We start from the raw sequence: 16,889 nt of genomic DNA, 5'->3' as shown, positions 1-16,889 counted from the left end.
GAGTAATGATGTTGAAAATTCAGGAAAATTCAATTGCTGCTTATACACTTTTTTTTTTTTAGAATGAGAATCAGGATTTTTAATGGCGTATATAATCTGCAAAGATAAGAAATGTTAGCCCTTTAAGAAAATGAAACTTCATTGAACTTCATTGGTTCATTAGTCACTTGTAGCAAGCTAGGGTAGGCCAGCAGGGTAACTAACTTTGACTTGTGAAGATGGCAGGTAGGTGTTTAGCACTTGTTGTAAACTGTGCTGACATCAAGCCACACCTCTGGATAGTTTATGACTTTGTTCTTCACGTCTTTTGGCCAATGACAGTATTGTTTACACAGTGTGTCTTCTGAGCTACTTACAAGAGTTAACATGATCTCAGAGGCTTAAACCGAAGGGAAAATGAGAGTGTGCATGAAGGACAAAAGTTTACAACAGGGAAAACTGAGGACAAACAACTAGCACACTCTTGATTAATCTGTTTCAGTAACTACCAGTGTTTTTACTGTGTATGCTGTACTGTATATCGTGTAGATGAACAGGATGGTGCATAATATGTACTGTACATTTATCCCATCCCAGAGATCCAGCTTCAAACCAAAGCATTTTCTTACCAGCAAGTTGGATTTATCAGCTCTAAGCTCTGAGTTTATGAGATCACGGAAACGCATCTGCATCACCCTATTTATAGAAGCACATCAGCTGAGCTACAGCGCCACAGTGAGGGACAGTAAATTGCTCCAATGACATTTCAATGCAAAGCGATTTTTATCATTCTTACCTGAACACACGCACGGCATATTCTCTGTGAAGAAGTACAGTGGCAGGCTTACAGCTTCAGCCAGAGAAACAGAGTAAAGATGACTGTCTCACAAAAACATATCCAAGTCACATTTGACAGCAAAATTTGGCATGGAGGAAAAAAAAAGCCCACTTTTAAGATTAATTTAGTGATTAATAAAAAAAACCGTTTTTTTTTTTTCAAATCGATTGATCGCGACTAATCACATCTAACATAAAAGTGTGTATAATATATGTGTATATATATACATTTTATTGTTCAAAGTATTTGATCACCTACCAACCAGTAAGAATTACGGCTCTCACAGACCTGTTAGGTTCTCTTTAAGAAGCCCTCCTGTTCTCCACTCATTACCTGCATTAACTGCACCTGTTTGAACCCGTTACCTGTATAAAAGACACCTGTCCACACACTCAATCAAACAGACTCCAACCTTTCCACAATGGCCAAGACCAGAGAGCTGTGTAAGGACATCAGACAAGTGAGAAGGCAACAACAGTTGGCGCAATCATTAGAAAATGGAAGAAGTTCAAGATGACGGTCAATCTCCCTCGGTCTGGGGCTCCATGCAAGATCTCACCTCGTGGGGCATCAATGATCATGAGGAAGGTGAGGGATCAGCCCAGAACTACACGGCAGGACCTGGTCAATGACCTGAAGAGAGCTGGGACCACAGTCTCAAAGAAAACCATTAGTAACACACTACGCCGTCATGGATTAAAATCCTGCAGTGCACGCAAGGTCCCCCTGCTCAAGCCAGCACATGTCCAGGCCCGTCTGAAGTTTGCCAATGACCATGATCCAGAGGAGAAATGGGAGAAGGTCATGTGGTCTGATGAGACAAAAATAGAGCTTTTTGGTCTAAACTTCACTCGCCGTGTTTGGAGGAAGAAGGATGAGTACAACCCCAAGAACACCATTCCAACCGTGAAGCATGGAGGTGGAAACATCATTCTTTGGGGATGCTTTTCTGCAAAGGGGACAGGACGACTGCACCGTATTGAGGGGAGGGTGGAGCCAAGTATCGCGAGATCTTTGCCATGAAGTTCAGGTCGCTGCACCCACTCCTTCAGGAGATTTATGTGAAGTGTCCTGCTTGACCGCGGCCGCCCTGGGGTTGCCACCTGGTATGTGGTGGGCCCAAGTTTCTTTAATACCGCAAACGGCCCCTGCCACTTTGCCAGGAGTTTGTTGTCATCACTGGGGAGAAGCACTAGCACCTTCTGTCCCGGGTTGAAAGATCTTTGCCGGGCTGACCGGTCATACCAGGACTTCTGCTGTTGCTGGGCCTCCACCATATGTGATTGGGCGAGTTCGCTCATCCTTTCCAGCCGCTCTCTCATCTGAACAACGTGGGATATTATATTAATTGATTCCTCTTTCCCTTTGCCTCCCTCCCAAATCTCTCTCAGCAGCGAGAGAGGACCTCGTACTTCATGCCCGTACAAAAGTTCAAAGGGAGAAAAACCAGTGGAGGCTTGGGGTACTTCCCTGTAGGCAAAGAGAAGATAAGGCAGCCACTGATCCCAATCTGTACCACTGTCGTTGACAAATTTCCGGAGCATCTGCTTCAGGGTCTGGTTAAAGCGTTCTGTCAGTCCATCTGTTTGAGGGTGATACGGCGTGGTTCTCAAGCTCCTTATACCGAGTAACTGGTACACCTGTTTTAGCAGTGTAGACATAAAGTTAGTTCCCTGATCAGTTAGTATTTCATAAGGGAGACCCATTCTGGAAAAGAACTGCACCAAACAGAAAGCCACTGATTTTGCTTTTATAGACTTAAGTGGAAAAACTTCAGGGTATTTTGTAGCATAGTCTGTTATGACCAGCATGTACCGGTTCCCTAATTTACTCCTCTCAACAGGACCCACAATATCCATTCCCAAGCGCTCAAATGGGGTGCCAATGATGGGTAAGGGTCGAAGGGGAGCTTTGGAGGGAGTTTTAGCTGATGTTATTTGGCACTGAGGGCAGCTTCTACAGAATTCAGCTACCTCTCTGCTTAAGCCAGGCCAGTGAAAATGACGTTTGATGCGTGCTGTAGTTTTGTGCTTACCCAGGTGGCCAGCCCAGGGAACAGAGTGCCCCATGGTGAGTATGGTCTGTCTAGTCGCTTGGGGAGCCACTAACTGCAACACTGACCCTTGTTGACGGTAGAGCATGCCATTTTGCAGAATATACTCATCTCTGTTGGAGTCTTGCCCAGCTCCTGGCTCCTTTCCCTCTACTTTCTGAAAGAGAGACACTAAAGATGGATCAGCTTTCTGCATTTCGATAAGGTTCTCTGGTATTTGAAACCCTAAGGGTAACTCTGGTTCAGGATGGGTTGGTGGTTTCACCACTGTATGTTGGAACTTCTCCTGCCGTCTCTGTCTGCGAGTTTTCCGAGACTTCCCGGGTGCTGGCTCCAACTCCTCATTGTAGAAAGGCAGGGTACATAGAGTCTCAGAGTAGTCATTGGATTTCGTTGCCTGTGCTCTGGTAACAACTGCATTACATTTTCGCCGTTGGTCTGACTCTAACAAATCAAACAGCACTGGAATGTCTCTCCCTAGCACAGCAGGAAAAGGTAAGCCATCGACAACCCCAATATTCAACAGGTAGGTTTGCCCATCTACTTTTATGTACATGTCAGCTGTTGAATAGCTCTTTTCATCCCCATGTACACAACAGATAGGTATGGTGTCTTCCGTGCTAATTATATAGGGAGGTACAAACTTCCGGTGCACACGTGTCTGATCACTTCCGGAATCAAGCAGAGCCTTGAGCATTTTCCCATTAACTTCAATGTTTTTCATTTTAATAGACTGGACCTTCTTGAGCTCAGGTTCCTCCTGAGTTCGTGGTACAAAGCACATCTGAGTCATGTTAACTGAGTTTTTAGGGCACATAGGTTTCGTATGGCCTTCTACTCCACAAAGATAACAGATTGGCTTCCTCCCTAAGGATTTTACTGGTCTGTTAGCTGGTTGGCTTTCCATCATGGGGAATTTACCCACCCCGGTGCCTGGATCGTGTGTTGGTTTGCGATTATCCTTCGCAGTTCTCCATGAGTTATAACTCCATGGTTGTCCCTTCTTTCGGGCAGCCACAAAAACCTCAGCCAGTCTAGCAGCCTCCATGGCTGAATTTGGGTCGTGCTCTCGGACCCAGACCTGCAGCTCAGGAGACAACATTCTCAGATACTGCTCTAGTATCATCACTTCGCCAATTTCCTGGATGGTTTTACCCTTAGGCTGGACCCACTTTCCATAAAGCTCCTTGAGCCTTGCATACAACTCCTTGGGGCTCTCATCAGAGTTCACCTCTGTGGAGCGGAATCTTTGCCTGTAGGCCTCAGGGTTAATGTCATATTTAGCAAGAATGGCTGATTTTACCTGATCATAGTCAAGGGAGTCATCACTGTCCATATGAACATATGCACTTCTAGCTTTGCCAGTTAGTAATGGAATTAACTGAAAAATCCAATCAGCTTTCTGCCACCTGCATGCTACAGCAATGCGTTCAAATGTAATGAGGAAATGTTCAATGTCATCATTATCAGTTAATTTTTCCAACCTGGGCTTATGTTGTGAGCAAGACTGACCTACCGAGGCCCCTGTTTGAGTGGTCATCATGGGCTCAGCTTGGTCTGGCAGAGGGTGCATAGTGGATGATTGAACCTCCCTATCTGGAGGATCAGAGTCGTCCGAAAGTGGATTTGGCACCACAGATGTACGGGCCTGAACTTCTAACTGCAAAAGCTGAAACTGGTGTTGAAGAGCTTTAAAACGTTGTTCTTGTCTCACAGTTGCCTCATTCTGCTTTGCCTCTCGAGCCTCCTGCTGCCCCATGTGCGCCTGAAAAATGGCCATCAAGTCAGAGAGAGTTGGCTCCTTACCCTCTGTGTCCTCAGCCCCTCCTGAGGCTCCACCTTCTTCCTCTTCACTGGCTTGCTTCTCCAGGGCCACTGTAGACACACCAAGTCTTTTTCCACCTTTTCCCTTTATCATCTTTCTTCAGTGTTGGAGGGATCACCAACCAAAGAATAAAAAAAACTGGAAAAGGGAAGAGCAGAAAAAAAAAAAAAATCCTGTTTCCTCAACGGGATAATCCAACCGCTGCCACCAATTGTCACGGACCAAACAGTCCGGCAATGAGGAAAACAGGAGTTTTTGTTGAAAAAGAGGGTTTTGTTTTATTTACCCAAAAAATATTAAACAATAGAAACCAAAAAGTTAGCAACCAGGCCTATAAAAGAGGTCAACAAAATATAAGTATACTCAAAACAGCATACAACAAAACAAGATATGAACTAAACAAACTGACCTCCCTAAATGAGACACAAGGGAACATATATAGTGGCTTGGCCAAACCAATTTACACATAAGGGGAAACAAAATGGACGACAAATACCACAAGTACAAAGTAACACAAACTAAACCCAAAACCCCCCTCCGACATGCCAGCACATGGTATGTCTTAATTGGCAGGCCACAGGATATCACAGTCCTCCACCCTTGGCCACGCCTTTCTTCCCCCAGGACAGATCTCTCTCCAACATGGTAACAAAGAAACAATAATTAATAGAACAGAAAATGTTTACATAACCCTACAATGTGAAAATGTGTGCACTCCATTTAAACAGTGTATGGCTAAAGCAAATAAATGTATATTATAATTGAAATAAACTATATGATCTGTGTTTTGAAATCATGAATTGTTTGGGGTGTGGCTAACTGCAAAAAATAACTTAACCTGCATGCTTAACCCATGTGTGCTGGTATTACCATTGCTGGCCGTTACCCGGCCTTGCCTGTGTGGCCTTGGGCCATCACAAGTGCCATGTTGAACATCCAGTGGTCAGTATGAGAGAAATGTACTCAAAGCACAAATTTTAACTGCTCTAATACAAGATACACACATTTGTATGGTCCTGTCAAGCAGACAATATATATATATATATATAACCCTTCAAAATTACAAAAATACATTTTTTGGTGTATTCAACTCAAATTAATTTAGCTTATAGTCTGAATGGTCGGATAGGATTTCATGACGCAAGAATAATAATATTTTATTTTTTCAAAGTTCAAGGTAATTTAAAAGAAAATCAGTCAATTAGACAATGCTGTGGAAATTGCAGTAACTAGCAAGAGACAACTTCTCACTTTGAGCACACAAATACGTGTGTCGTTTATTTCGTATGACAAAACTAACAGCAAACCAATGGCGCTGACAAGCGTCCTACGTCATCACCCATACAGAACATTTAAAGGGACCACGATCCCTGAACAGTTATGAGGAAAAAAACGCTAAGAACAAAGTACTGCATTTATCACCAACAATGTATAGAACTACATTTAACCCAAAGGTGAATTATGTATGTCACAGTCACTACACACGTCCCCCCAGAATTCACTGTATCCGAAGAACCAAACTGTCAACGGGGAGGTGGGCGTATCAACCGACCACAACGGCTGCGCTGTACTGGAGGTTGAGGAAACCTCACTGCAGCCGGTGTCCCGCCAAGACCCGGGTGTGGGGCATGGAGTGTAGGAGGTTTAGGAGCAAGGGGTGGAGGCAGAGCAGGAGGCCGTCCGCGGCGTGGGGGCTGGGCCAGGTTGATGGGCCTGGCTACGTCCAAATGAGCCGGTTTGAGGCGGTCGATAGAAAGTCGCTCCGGTTTGCCGCCTCTGTCCACCACAAAATGTTTGTCCCCCGTCTCCAGGACCCGGAATGGGCCCTCATAGGGCGGACGTAGCGGTCCCCTGTGAGCATCGTGGCGAATGAAAACGTAGTCAGCCGTCTGAAGTCCAGCGGGGATGTGCGACTGAGGGAGGCCGTGACGTGAAGTAGGGACAGGTGCGAAAAGCCTTGCATTGTCCAGTAGAGTAGACCGCTGGAAAGTAGCAGACCAGGGAACCGTGGCACTAGGGACAAACTCCCCCGGTACCCGCAGTGGCTGTCCATAAACAAGCTCCGCGGATGAGGACTGAAGGTCCTCCTTTGGCGCAGTCCTGATGCCCAGCAACACCCATGGGAGCTTGTCGACCCAGTTGCTGTCTTTGAGGCTGGCACGCAGGGCAGCCTTCATTGACCTATGAAAACGTTCACAGAGTCCGTTAGCCTGCGGGTGATATGCGGTCGTGCGGTGGAGTTTCACTCCGAGGCTCTGTGCGACAGCGTCCCACAGCTCAGACGTGAACTGCGCGCCTCGGTCAGAGGAAATGTCCGAAGGAGTGCCGAAACGGGCAACCCAGGTGCTAATAAATGCCCGTGTCATCTCGACAGATGCCATTGACGTCAAAGGCACAACCTCGGGCCAGCGGGTGGTCCTGTCAACCATGGTGAACAGATATGTGAAACCGTGAGAGGAGGGCAGAGGACCGACCAGGTCCACGTTTACATGGTCAAAACGTCTCTCCGGAACCGGGAACAAACCTAACGGGGCTTTAGTGTGGCGGTGGACTTTGGCCCGTTGGCACTCAACACAGATGTTAGCCCAATCCCTAACGTCCTTCTTGAGGCCGTGCCAAACAAACTTAGCTGCAACCAGTCTCTGTGACGCTTTCGAACCTGGGTGGGAGAGACCATGGATGGCGTCAAAAACTTGTCGTCTCCATCCCGAGGGAACGACTGGCCGAGGACTACCTGTGGAGATGTCACACAGGAGCGTGGTGCCGGCATCACCAAAAACTACATCCTCGATCTGCAGACCTGTAGTCGAGGTCCTCAGGAGTTGCACGTCCGGGTCTGTGGCCTGAGCGGCCGCCATGCGGTTGTAATCTAAGCCCAGGTGGACTGCCCCCACCACAGCCCGTGATAAGCAGTCAGCCACGTGGTTGGTCTTACCAGCAACGTGCTGCAAGTCCGTGGTGAACTCTGAAATGTAGGACAGATGACGTTGCTGGCGGGCGGACCACGGTTCAGCCACCTTGGCCATGGCAAAAGTCAACGGCTTGTGATCCACAAACGCAGTGAAGTGTCGGCCTTCCAGCCGGGAACGGAAATGTCGGATGGCGAGGTAGAGACCCAGCAGCTCCCGGTCGAAAGTGCTGTACTTCCGCTCACAGGGGCGCAGCTGACGGCTAAAGAAAGCCAGCGGCTGCCAGGCACCGCCTACCCACTGCTCGTAGACAGCACCGACAGCATAGTCTGAGGCATCCGAGGTGATGGCGATGGGGGCTGTTGGAGAAGGATGTGCCAACATGGTGGCGTTCGCTAGGGCTGCCTTAGTGGCGGCAAAAGCCCTGTCTCTACTCTCAGTCCAGTCCACAACGTGCTGTGGTTTACCTTTCAAGGCCTCGTGCAAAGGCCGCATGAGCAGAGCAGCTCGAGGAATGAAGCGGTGGTAAAAATTCACCATGCCGAGGAACTCCTGCAGGGATTTGACAGTGAGCGGGCGTGGGAACTGTGTGACTGCCTCCACCTTTGATGGGAGAGGGACCGCCCCGTCCTTAGTGACTCTGTGTCCAAGGAAGTCAATGGTGGAGAGGCCGAACTGGCACTTGGCGGGGTTGACAATCAATCCATGTTGGCTAAGCCGCTCAAAAAGGGTTTGGAGGTGCGCCAGGTGCTGAGACTTGGACGTGCTCGCTACTAGAATGTCATCCAAGTACACAAAAAGAAAAGGCAGGTCCCGCAAAACAGAGTCCATGAGGCGTTGAAAAGTTTGGGCGGCGTTTTTAAGGCCGAACGGCATACGCAGGAACTCAAACAGACCAAACGGCGTGATCACTGCCGTTTTGGGGATGTCCAGTGGATGTACCGGCACCTGATGATATCCACGAACGAGGTCGACCTTGGAAAAAATCACCTTGCCAGACAGGTGTGCTGAAAAATCCTGTATGTTCGGGACTGGGTATCGGTCAGGCGCCGTTGCCTCATTAAGCCGCCGGTAGTCGCCACACGGGCGCCAGCCGCCACCAGGTTTGGGGACGATGTGGAGGGGCGATGCCCATGGGCTGTCGGATCGGCGAACTATTCCCAGGCGTTCCATGTTCGCAAACTCAGCCTTTGCAACGGCAAGCTTGGTTGGGTCGAGGCGCCGAGCGCGGGCGTAGACGGGTGGACCAGTGGTGGCGAGATGGTGCTCCACACCATGCTTCACGGCTGATGCAGAGAAAGTGGGCTGAGTGAGGGCTGGGAAACTGGCAAGCAGACGGTGGAAATCATCAGAAGCTGAAAGCATGCTAGACAGCCGTATGGAGTCAGTCCCGCTGAGCGTGCATGTATAAGAGCAAAACGTGACAGCGTCAATCAGACGGCGATTCTTTACATCCACCAACAGTCCATGTGCACACAAAAAATCAGCGCCGAGGAGGGGAACGGCAACCTTTGCGGTAACAAAGTTCCAGCCGAAGTGCTGTCCTCCTAAACACAGTTCGATGTACCTCGTTCCATATGTGCGGATGGGGCTACCATTTGCAGCTTCCATAGGAGGGCCGTGGCTGTCGGTCACCATGTCCAAACGGGATGCAGGCAGGACGCTCCTCTGTGCTCCTGTGTCGCACAGAAAACGCCGTCCAGAGATGCTGTCGTGGATGAAAAGCAGCCTGCCTACGCGGCCGACGCTCATGGCCACTACTGAGCGCCGGCCCCGGCGTTTCCCGACCCGCCGAAACTGCATGGTGAGCGACATTTGTTAGCCTTGGTTCCAAACTTAGCATGGTAGAAACATAAGCCTGGAAGTTGTTGGGGGCCAGAAGACAACTGCCGCCGAGAAGTGGTTGCCGCGACGAAGGTGGAGTCGTCACGTGTCACCGAAGCGATGTGCGCGGGAAAAAGCGCGTCCGCACAATGTCCGTGACTCGCCAGGAAAAATTTATCAGCTTCCTCAGCCAGTCTCCGACAGTCAGTGATTGTGGTGTTGGCTAATGCAGCTCTCACTTGTGAAGGCAGCTGACGCAGGAAAAGCTGGATGAACAGAAAATCGGGTCTGTGCTCTCCCAAAAGATCCAGCATGCGGTCCATGAGCTCGGACGGTTTGCTGTCACCCAGTCCTTGAAGGGAGAAAAGCCTGCCGGCTCTCTCAGCGTCCGACAGTCCGAACGTTTTCAACAGGTGGGCTTTGAGTGCTGCATATTTCTCGTTTTCCGGAGGATTTGTTAGAAGGCTCACCACTCTGGATGCCGTTGAATTACCGAGAGCCGACACTACGTAGTAGTATTTTGTTGTATCCGCGGTGATCTCAGTCTGTGCGAGTCTGTGCGAACCATGCAGATGCCGACGATTCCCAGAATTCGGGGAGTTTGAGGGTGACAGCGTTCGCGGTCATGGTCGTGTCGTGTCTCTGGATACGTCCAGCAGACTAATGTCGGGGTCACCAGTGTGGAAATTGCAGTAACTAGCAAGAGACAACTTCTCACTTTGAGCACACAAATACGTGTGTCGTTTATTTCGTATGACAAAACTAACAGCAAACCAATGGCGCTGACAAGCGTCCTACGTCATCACCCATACAGAACATTTAAAGGGACCACGATCCCTGAACAGTTATGAGGAAAAAAACGCTAAGAACAAAGTACTGCATTTATCACCAACAATGTATAGAACTACATTTAACCCAAAGGTGAATTATGTATGTCACAGTCACTACAATGCAACCATTATGTAACATCATAAAAAATATATGCATATACGTGCACATTTTACATTCTACGTGATGTTCTCTAAGTAATGAATAGTGTATGAATCAGTCAGTGGTTTTGGACACAGTATATACATGCGCAAAATACCTTCAACGCTGACAGAAATAAGGCTAAATTTCTACACTGTCATCACATGCAAAATGACAGTGCAGACAGTGCAAATCGGATTTGTGTGTCGTGTGAACAGAGCCACAATGCAACTTTTGTTTACCATTGATGTTTTTCTTCTCCAAAATGATTAAATTTAGGCCTCCTAATCCCTTTTATCTGGTTAATCCAGTTGGTTTGGAGATTAGACCACTTTGCATGATTGGTGAATTGACCCACTGAGCAAGCGACGTCTGTGGACATACAAAACAGGTTGATATCACGTCCGTCCGTCCAGGCCATAATCTGAACGTCCATTGACATCCAGAATTAGTTGATTAATGACAATGAGAAATTATGTCCAATCTGGCTATAATCTAAACGTCCACTGACAGCCAGAACTAGTTGAGAAAAGACGTTCATACTGGCTATAATCTGAACGTCCGGTGACATCCAGAATTAGTCGATGAATGACTTAAAAAAATATGTCCAATCTGGCCATAATCTAAACGTCCACTGACAGCCAGAACTAGTTGAGAAAAGACGTTCATACTGACTATAATCTGGACGTCCGTTGACATCCAGAAATAGTCCATAAATGACGTGAATAAAGATATCCAATCTGGCCATTATCTTAATGTCCACTGACAGCCAGAACTAGTTGAGAAAAGACGTTCATACTGACTATAATCTGGACGTCCGTTGACATCCAGAAATGGTCCATAAATGACGTGAATAAAGATGTCCAATCTGGCCATTATCTAAACGTCCACTGACAGCCAGAACTAGTTGAGAAAAGACATTCATACTGACTATAATCTGGACGTCCATTGACATCCAGAAATGGTCCATAAATGACGTGAATAAAGATGTCCAATCTGGCCATTATCTAAACGTCCACTGACAGCCAGAACTAGTTGAGAAAAGACGTTCATACTGACTATAATCTGGACGTCCGTTGACATCCAGAAATAGTCCAGAAATGACGTGAATAAAGATGTCCAATCTGGCCATTATCTAAACGTCCACTGACAGCCAGAACTAGTTGAGAAAAGACATTCATACTGACTATAATCTGGACGTCCGTTGACATCCAGAAATGGTCCATAAATGACGTGAATAAAGATGTCCAATCTGGCCATTATCTAAACGTCCACTGACAGCCAGAACTAGTTGAGAAAAGACATTCATACAGACTATAATCTGGACGTCCGTTGACATCCAGAAATGGTCCATAAATGACGTGAATAAAGATGTCCAATCTGGCCATTATCTAAACGTCCACTGACAGCCAGAACTAGGTGAGAAAAGACGTTCATACTGACTATAATCTGGACGTCCGTTGACATCCAGAAATGGTCCATAAATGACGTGAATAAAGATGTCCAATCTGGCCATTATCTAAACGTCCACTGACAGCCAGAACTAGTTGAGAAAAGACATTCATACAGACTATAATCTGGACGTCCGTTGACATCCAGAAATGGTCCATAAATGACGTGAATAAAGATGTCCAATCTGGCCATTATCTAAACGTCCACTGACAGCCAGAACTAGGTGAGAAAAGACGTTCATACTGACTATAATCTGGACGTCCGTTGACATCCAGAAATGGTCCATAAATGACGTGAATAAAGATGTCCAATCTGGCCATTATCTAAACGTCCACTGACAGCCAGAACTAGGTGAGAAAAGACGTTCATACTGACTATAATCTGGACGTCCGTTGACATCCAGAAATGGTCCATAAATGACGTGAATAAAGATGTCCAATCTGGCCACAATCTAAACGTCCACTGACAGCCAGAACTAGTTGAGAAAAGACGTTCATACTGACTATAATCTGGACGTCCGTTGACATCCAGAAATAGTCCATAAATGACGTGAATAAAGATGTCCAATCTGGCCATTATCTAAACGTCCACTGACAGCCAGAACTAGTTGAGAAAAGACATTCATACTGACTATAATCTGGACGTCCGTTGACATCCAGAAATGGTCCATAAATGACGTGAATAAAGATGTCCAATCTGGCCATTATCTAAACGTCCACTGACAGCCAGAACTAGTTGAGAAAAGACGTTCATACTGACTATAATCTGGACGTCCGTTGACATCCAGAAACAGTCAATAAATTACGTAAATAAAAGATGTCCAATCTGGCCATTATCTAAACGTCCACTGACAGCCAGAACTAGTTCAGAACAGATGTTCATACTGCACTGTAAAAAAAATATCCTAATTTTACAGTAAATAACTTCCTATTTTCATCATTGTGGTGGCGTTCATGTGTGTTCAATTCGTAAATACGATCTTTATGACATGTCTTGAATGCATCAATAGCTCTATTTTAGGGACAATCCTTACAAACAATCATTGCTAAAATACATTACAGACTGTCACAGTGAGAAAATCTTTGTCCTTTATCAATGCTAAAGACCTAACCACTGCAGTCAACACCTTGGAGTATCCATGCTGTTAAATAAAAGTCTGTAGACAAGGGTTAAGGTTAGGGTTAACCCCTTAATTTCTAACCCCCGGTTTCACAGACAGGGTTTAGATATAAAGCCAGGATTAGGCCTTAGTTAAATTTGGGCATTCAATTATAGCTTTTAAAAATGTACCTTAGAAGAAAAAAACATTACTGGTGTGCATCTTGAGACAAAACAATGGCACTGACATAAGATATGTCAGTATAGCCTACAAGTTGCTTTCAGGTAATACAGCTCAAACGTGCATTTTAGTCTGGACTACAGGCTTAAAGGAGAACTCCGGCGCAAAATGAACCTCGGGTGTAATAACACATTGGTACAGACTAAATCGTTCCCTGAGATTTGTTTTCATGATAATCGAATGTAAAGAGTTTTATCTCTAAAAACAGTTTAGCTTATAACGCTAGTATATTGGGCATCGAGTAAGCAAAAAGAGATCGCTAGTTAATACCATTAACAAGGCTCAAATTAGCCCCACACTAACACGGCAGCATAATGAGTGTCCTTACATGCAAACCGAAGCATTGAGAACTTTGTAAGTGTATAGACAGTTTAATAAGAAGATACTTTACACAGACAGTACAGTTAGCGCATACAGACAGCAGCCATCTTGGAAAACAGTCTCGCATAAGAGAAGCACTTAACGCAACAGAGAAAATAAAAAAATAAATATAATTTATCTTATCTTCAATATCTACACGTACTGTTCGCTCACTCTCGTGGTTCGATTGGTCGAGACTGTTTTCCAAGATGGCTCCTGTCTGTATGCGCTAACTGTACTGTCTGTGTAAAGTATCTTCTTATTAAACTGTCTATACACTTACAAAGTTCTCAATGCTTCGGTTTGCATGTAAGGACACTCATTATGCACTGTTCTGATAAATTGCTGTTTATCAGAACAGTGATAAATAAATGTTATTATATATGGTATACAAGTTACTGTTTAATCTTTCATTTTTTATCTTTCATTTTTTATCTTTCATTTTTAATCATGCACTGCAATGAAAACACATTTAAACAATTGATTAAATATAACAGCCAGCCTACAAATACAACTAAATAGCACGTGTATATTTTTTTCCTATTCTTTCTTTTAAAACATTTCATATTGTCCTGTTATTGCAATGTTTTCACACTATTGGCTGTCTCTCCGAGTTGTTTTGAGCATGATTGGTTATTCTGACTGTCATCCAGGAATCTGGCCAATGACAACTATGCGCGCCTTTACCAGTCAAGTTTAAATACGTCAGTTGAAGTGAGTGGGTGTCTGTGCTCCTGCTCGGGACCTACTTCGGTTTTGTGGCTTTTACATTGTTTAAAACATGGATTATTTTACATCGGACTGCTAAATGTTTATTTTGAGCGAGTTGCGGGATGTAAATGAAGAACAAACAAGGAATATGGACAACGAACAATGGACATATTGCAATCTACGGAAGGTAACGTAAATAACTTTTTATTTTATACAAATTCTAATACATCAAAATATAGTGTATTAAATTGAGAATCTAAACGCGATTAGAGAAATATTGATATTAGTACGGTATTCCAATGTATTAGGCTAATTATGTGCTGAGCTAGCATGTGTATTGTCAGCTAACTTAGTTTATGATAAAAAAATAAAATAAAACTCAGCATTGGAGCTTTACAATGAGTGAACTGAGAACATTGTCTCTTTAGACAGAAGAACTCGAACCACACTCCTTTACTCGAGTCTAGAAGAATCTGCAAACTAGGCTTTTAAATTGTTGATCGCGGGATTTAACGTTAAAGTTAGGCCTAACGTTATTGTCTTGGAGCTGGTGAGTCAATTTTGCAAGCTTTTGTAAATGTCTCTGTTAGTAGCCTAAGTAAAAACAAATAGCTAATATTGCTGTGTGTGTTTCCTTCATGATCCAGGCATTTTGGGAGTAACGTTAAATATTATCCAGCCACACGATCTTCAGATGGTGAGTATTGTCATAAAATACACGTGAAATAGAGGCAGAACATGGACACTCTGCTCAAAGGCACACTGGTTCAAACCCTCCAGACAATGTTTTATCTTCTATCTTCTTGAGTTTATACAGGCCTAGCTGACCCAAAAATAAATGTCTAACTTACTTTTGTGAAACACAAGAATGTTGGGAATAAAACAACTGTATGAGAAAAACAAAAACAAATAAGGCATTTCTCAAGATATCTTAATTATGGTTCTACATAAGAAACTCATACAGTTTCAACATGAGGGTGAGTAGGCTAAATAATGAGAGAACTTTTCTTTTTTTTTTGGATGAGCTGTTCTTTTAAGGACATTTGCTAAATTAACCATGGTTTTTATTATAGTAAAGGTGTAGAAACCATGTTTTTTTTATGGTGGATTGATTACAATAATTTATTACCATTTGGTTAGTGTCACAAAACATTGTTAATTTTAGTAAGGGTTCTCCAGATTTATATAACACATAACCTGTATAATTTATTTAAGGAACACATTCAAAATGGTCCTATGCCACCCAGATCAATAATTTATTAACGCACTTTTTAACTTTTTTTTTTTTTTAGATCAAGCATTGGAACAATGTTTACGGAGCAGAACAGGCACCAACAGAGAAACAAGTCCATCACTAGTAAGTATCCATTGCAGTATCTAAAACCGTAGTCAATTTTAAAGGCACAGTGCACTCCAAAATAAAAAAAAATCTATTTTTTCCCGTGCCATTCCAGATGTATATTTTCCACAAAGATTTTTTGAAAAATTATCCATTATTGTAAGCCAATATAATGCAAGTGCATGCACCAGAAACTTCATACAGTACAGCCTGCTGTGTTGTTCACACAAGATGTTTTCTGCATTTATCATGTGAGCTTTACAATGCTCTTGGACTTTTTCGACCTTCCGCATTTTGGTGTCTATTCACTTGCAGTATTTAACACAAACACAAGAGATGGATAATTTTTCTAAAAGTCTAGTTTATTTTTTCTAAAATGTGTTCATCTGAAGAAAGAAAATCACATACCCTTTCGGACGGCACAAGGTAGAGAAAATAAAGGGGGTATCAGTTTACTCTCCTTTAGCTACTATTTATAAACCTTACATGTGATTTAATAAATTTACAATTAAAGAGGTGTTCCAAGCAAACAGCTATGTGTGTTTATATTAGGGGTGTACGATTCAGAAAATGTCACGATTCCGATTTTTAGGCTCAAGATTCGATTCAATAGCGATTTTCGATGCAAAAACGATTCTCGATTTAAAAAAAACGATTCACAGTATGTAAATGTAGTTACTTTTCCTATGTAGGTATTAGGGATGTGCATCTCCATAACTGAGGCCGATGCGATACGCATGTCGATGCATAGCCAACGATACGATACATTAAAGATAGGCTACATATAAGCAGCTACCGATGCAATGCAATGCGATTCACTATTATTACGATGCGGTGCGATTTGATTTCAACTCAACGCGATGCGATTCAATGTAATACGATGCAATGGAGAAAAATATGATGCTATGCAATTCAATATTCAATTATTTTATTTATTTTGTTCATATTTTGTGCCATCTGACTTTTAACGCATGGCTCTTTCACATACAAAAGATTTGGTTTTCAAAACAAAAAAAAACATAGCGTTGCGACGTTCGTCTGTTATAGGACAACTTAGTTTGAATAAACGAGCAGACACTGCTACTTGCTCTACGTTTATTTAGAATTAACAGCCAGACAACTAGCAGTGACTTGAGCTTTCCATTAAATGAATCACACACAGTAAACAAATCCTTAAAGACCCACTCCGATGAAAATAATGTTTTTCTAGGTGTTAACATGTTCTTGTGGCATTTTTCTGATGTTAGAGGACATATCTTGAGAAAAATAAGCTTGTATTTCTGAGTATTTC

At 44.0% G+C, this 16,889-nt stretch overlaps 1 protein-coding gene across 1 annotated transcript; it reads right to left on the bottom strand.

The window, feature by feature from the left end:
• Window positions 1-3,587: 3,587 nt before the first annotated feature.
• Window positions 3,588-5,570, bottom strand: LOC130083558 (uncharacterized). Its single transcript, XM_056248637.1, has 2 exons — window positions 4,026-5,570; window positions 3,588-3,951 (listed from the first exon to the last, which is right to left on the bottom strand). Exons 1-2 carry the CDS (start codon window positions 4,786-4,788, stop codon window positions 3,905-3,907), a joined length of 810 nt encoding a protein of 269 aa, XP_056104612.1. The 5' UTR covers window positions 4,789-5,570; the 3' UTR covers window positions 3,588-3,904.
• Window positions 5,571-16,889: the final 11,319 nt, after the last annotated feature.

This window comes from Rhinichthys klamathensis, unplaced genomic scaffold (genome assembly GCF_029890125.1).
Source record: "Rhinichthys klamathensis goyatoka isolate OS25496 unplaced genomic scaffold, OSU_Roscu_1.1 h1tg000056l_1, whole genome shotgun sequence".
Taxonomy (NCBI): Eukaryota; Metazoa; Chordata; class Actinopteri; order Cypriniformes; family Leuciscidae; genus Rhinichthys; species Rhinichthys klamathensis.
The sequence above is the reverse complement of the archived record's forward strand: the minus strand, read 5'-3'. Positions and strand labels throughout refer to the sequence as shown.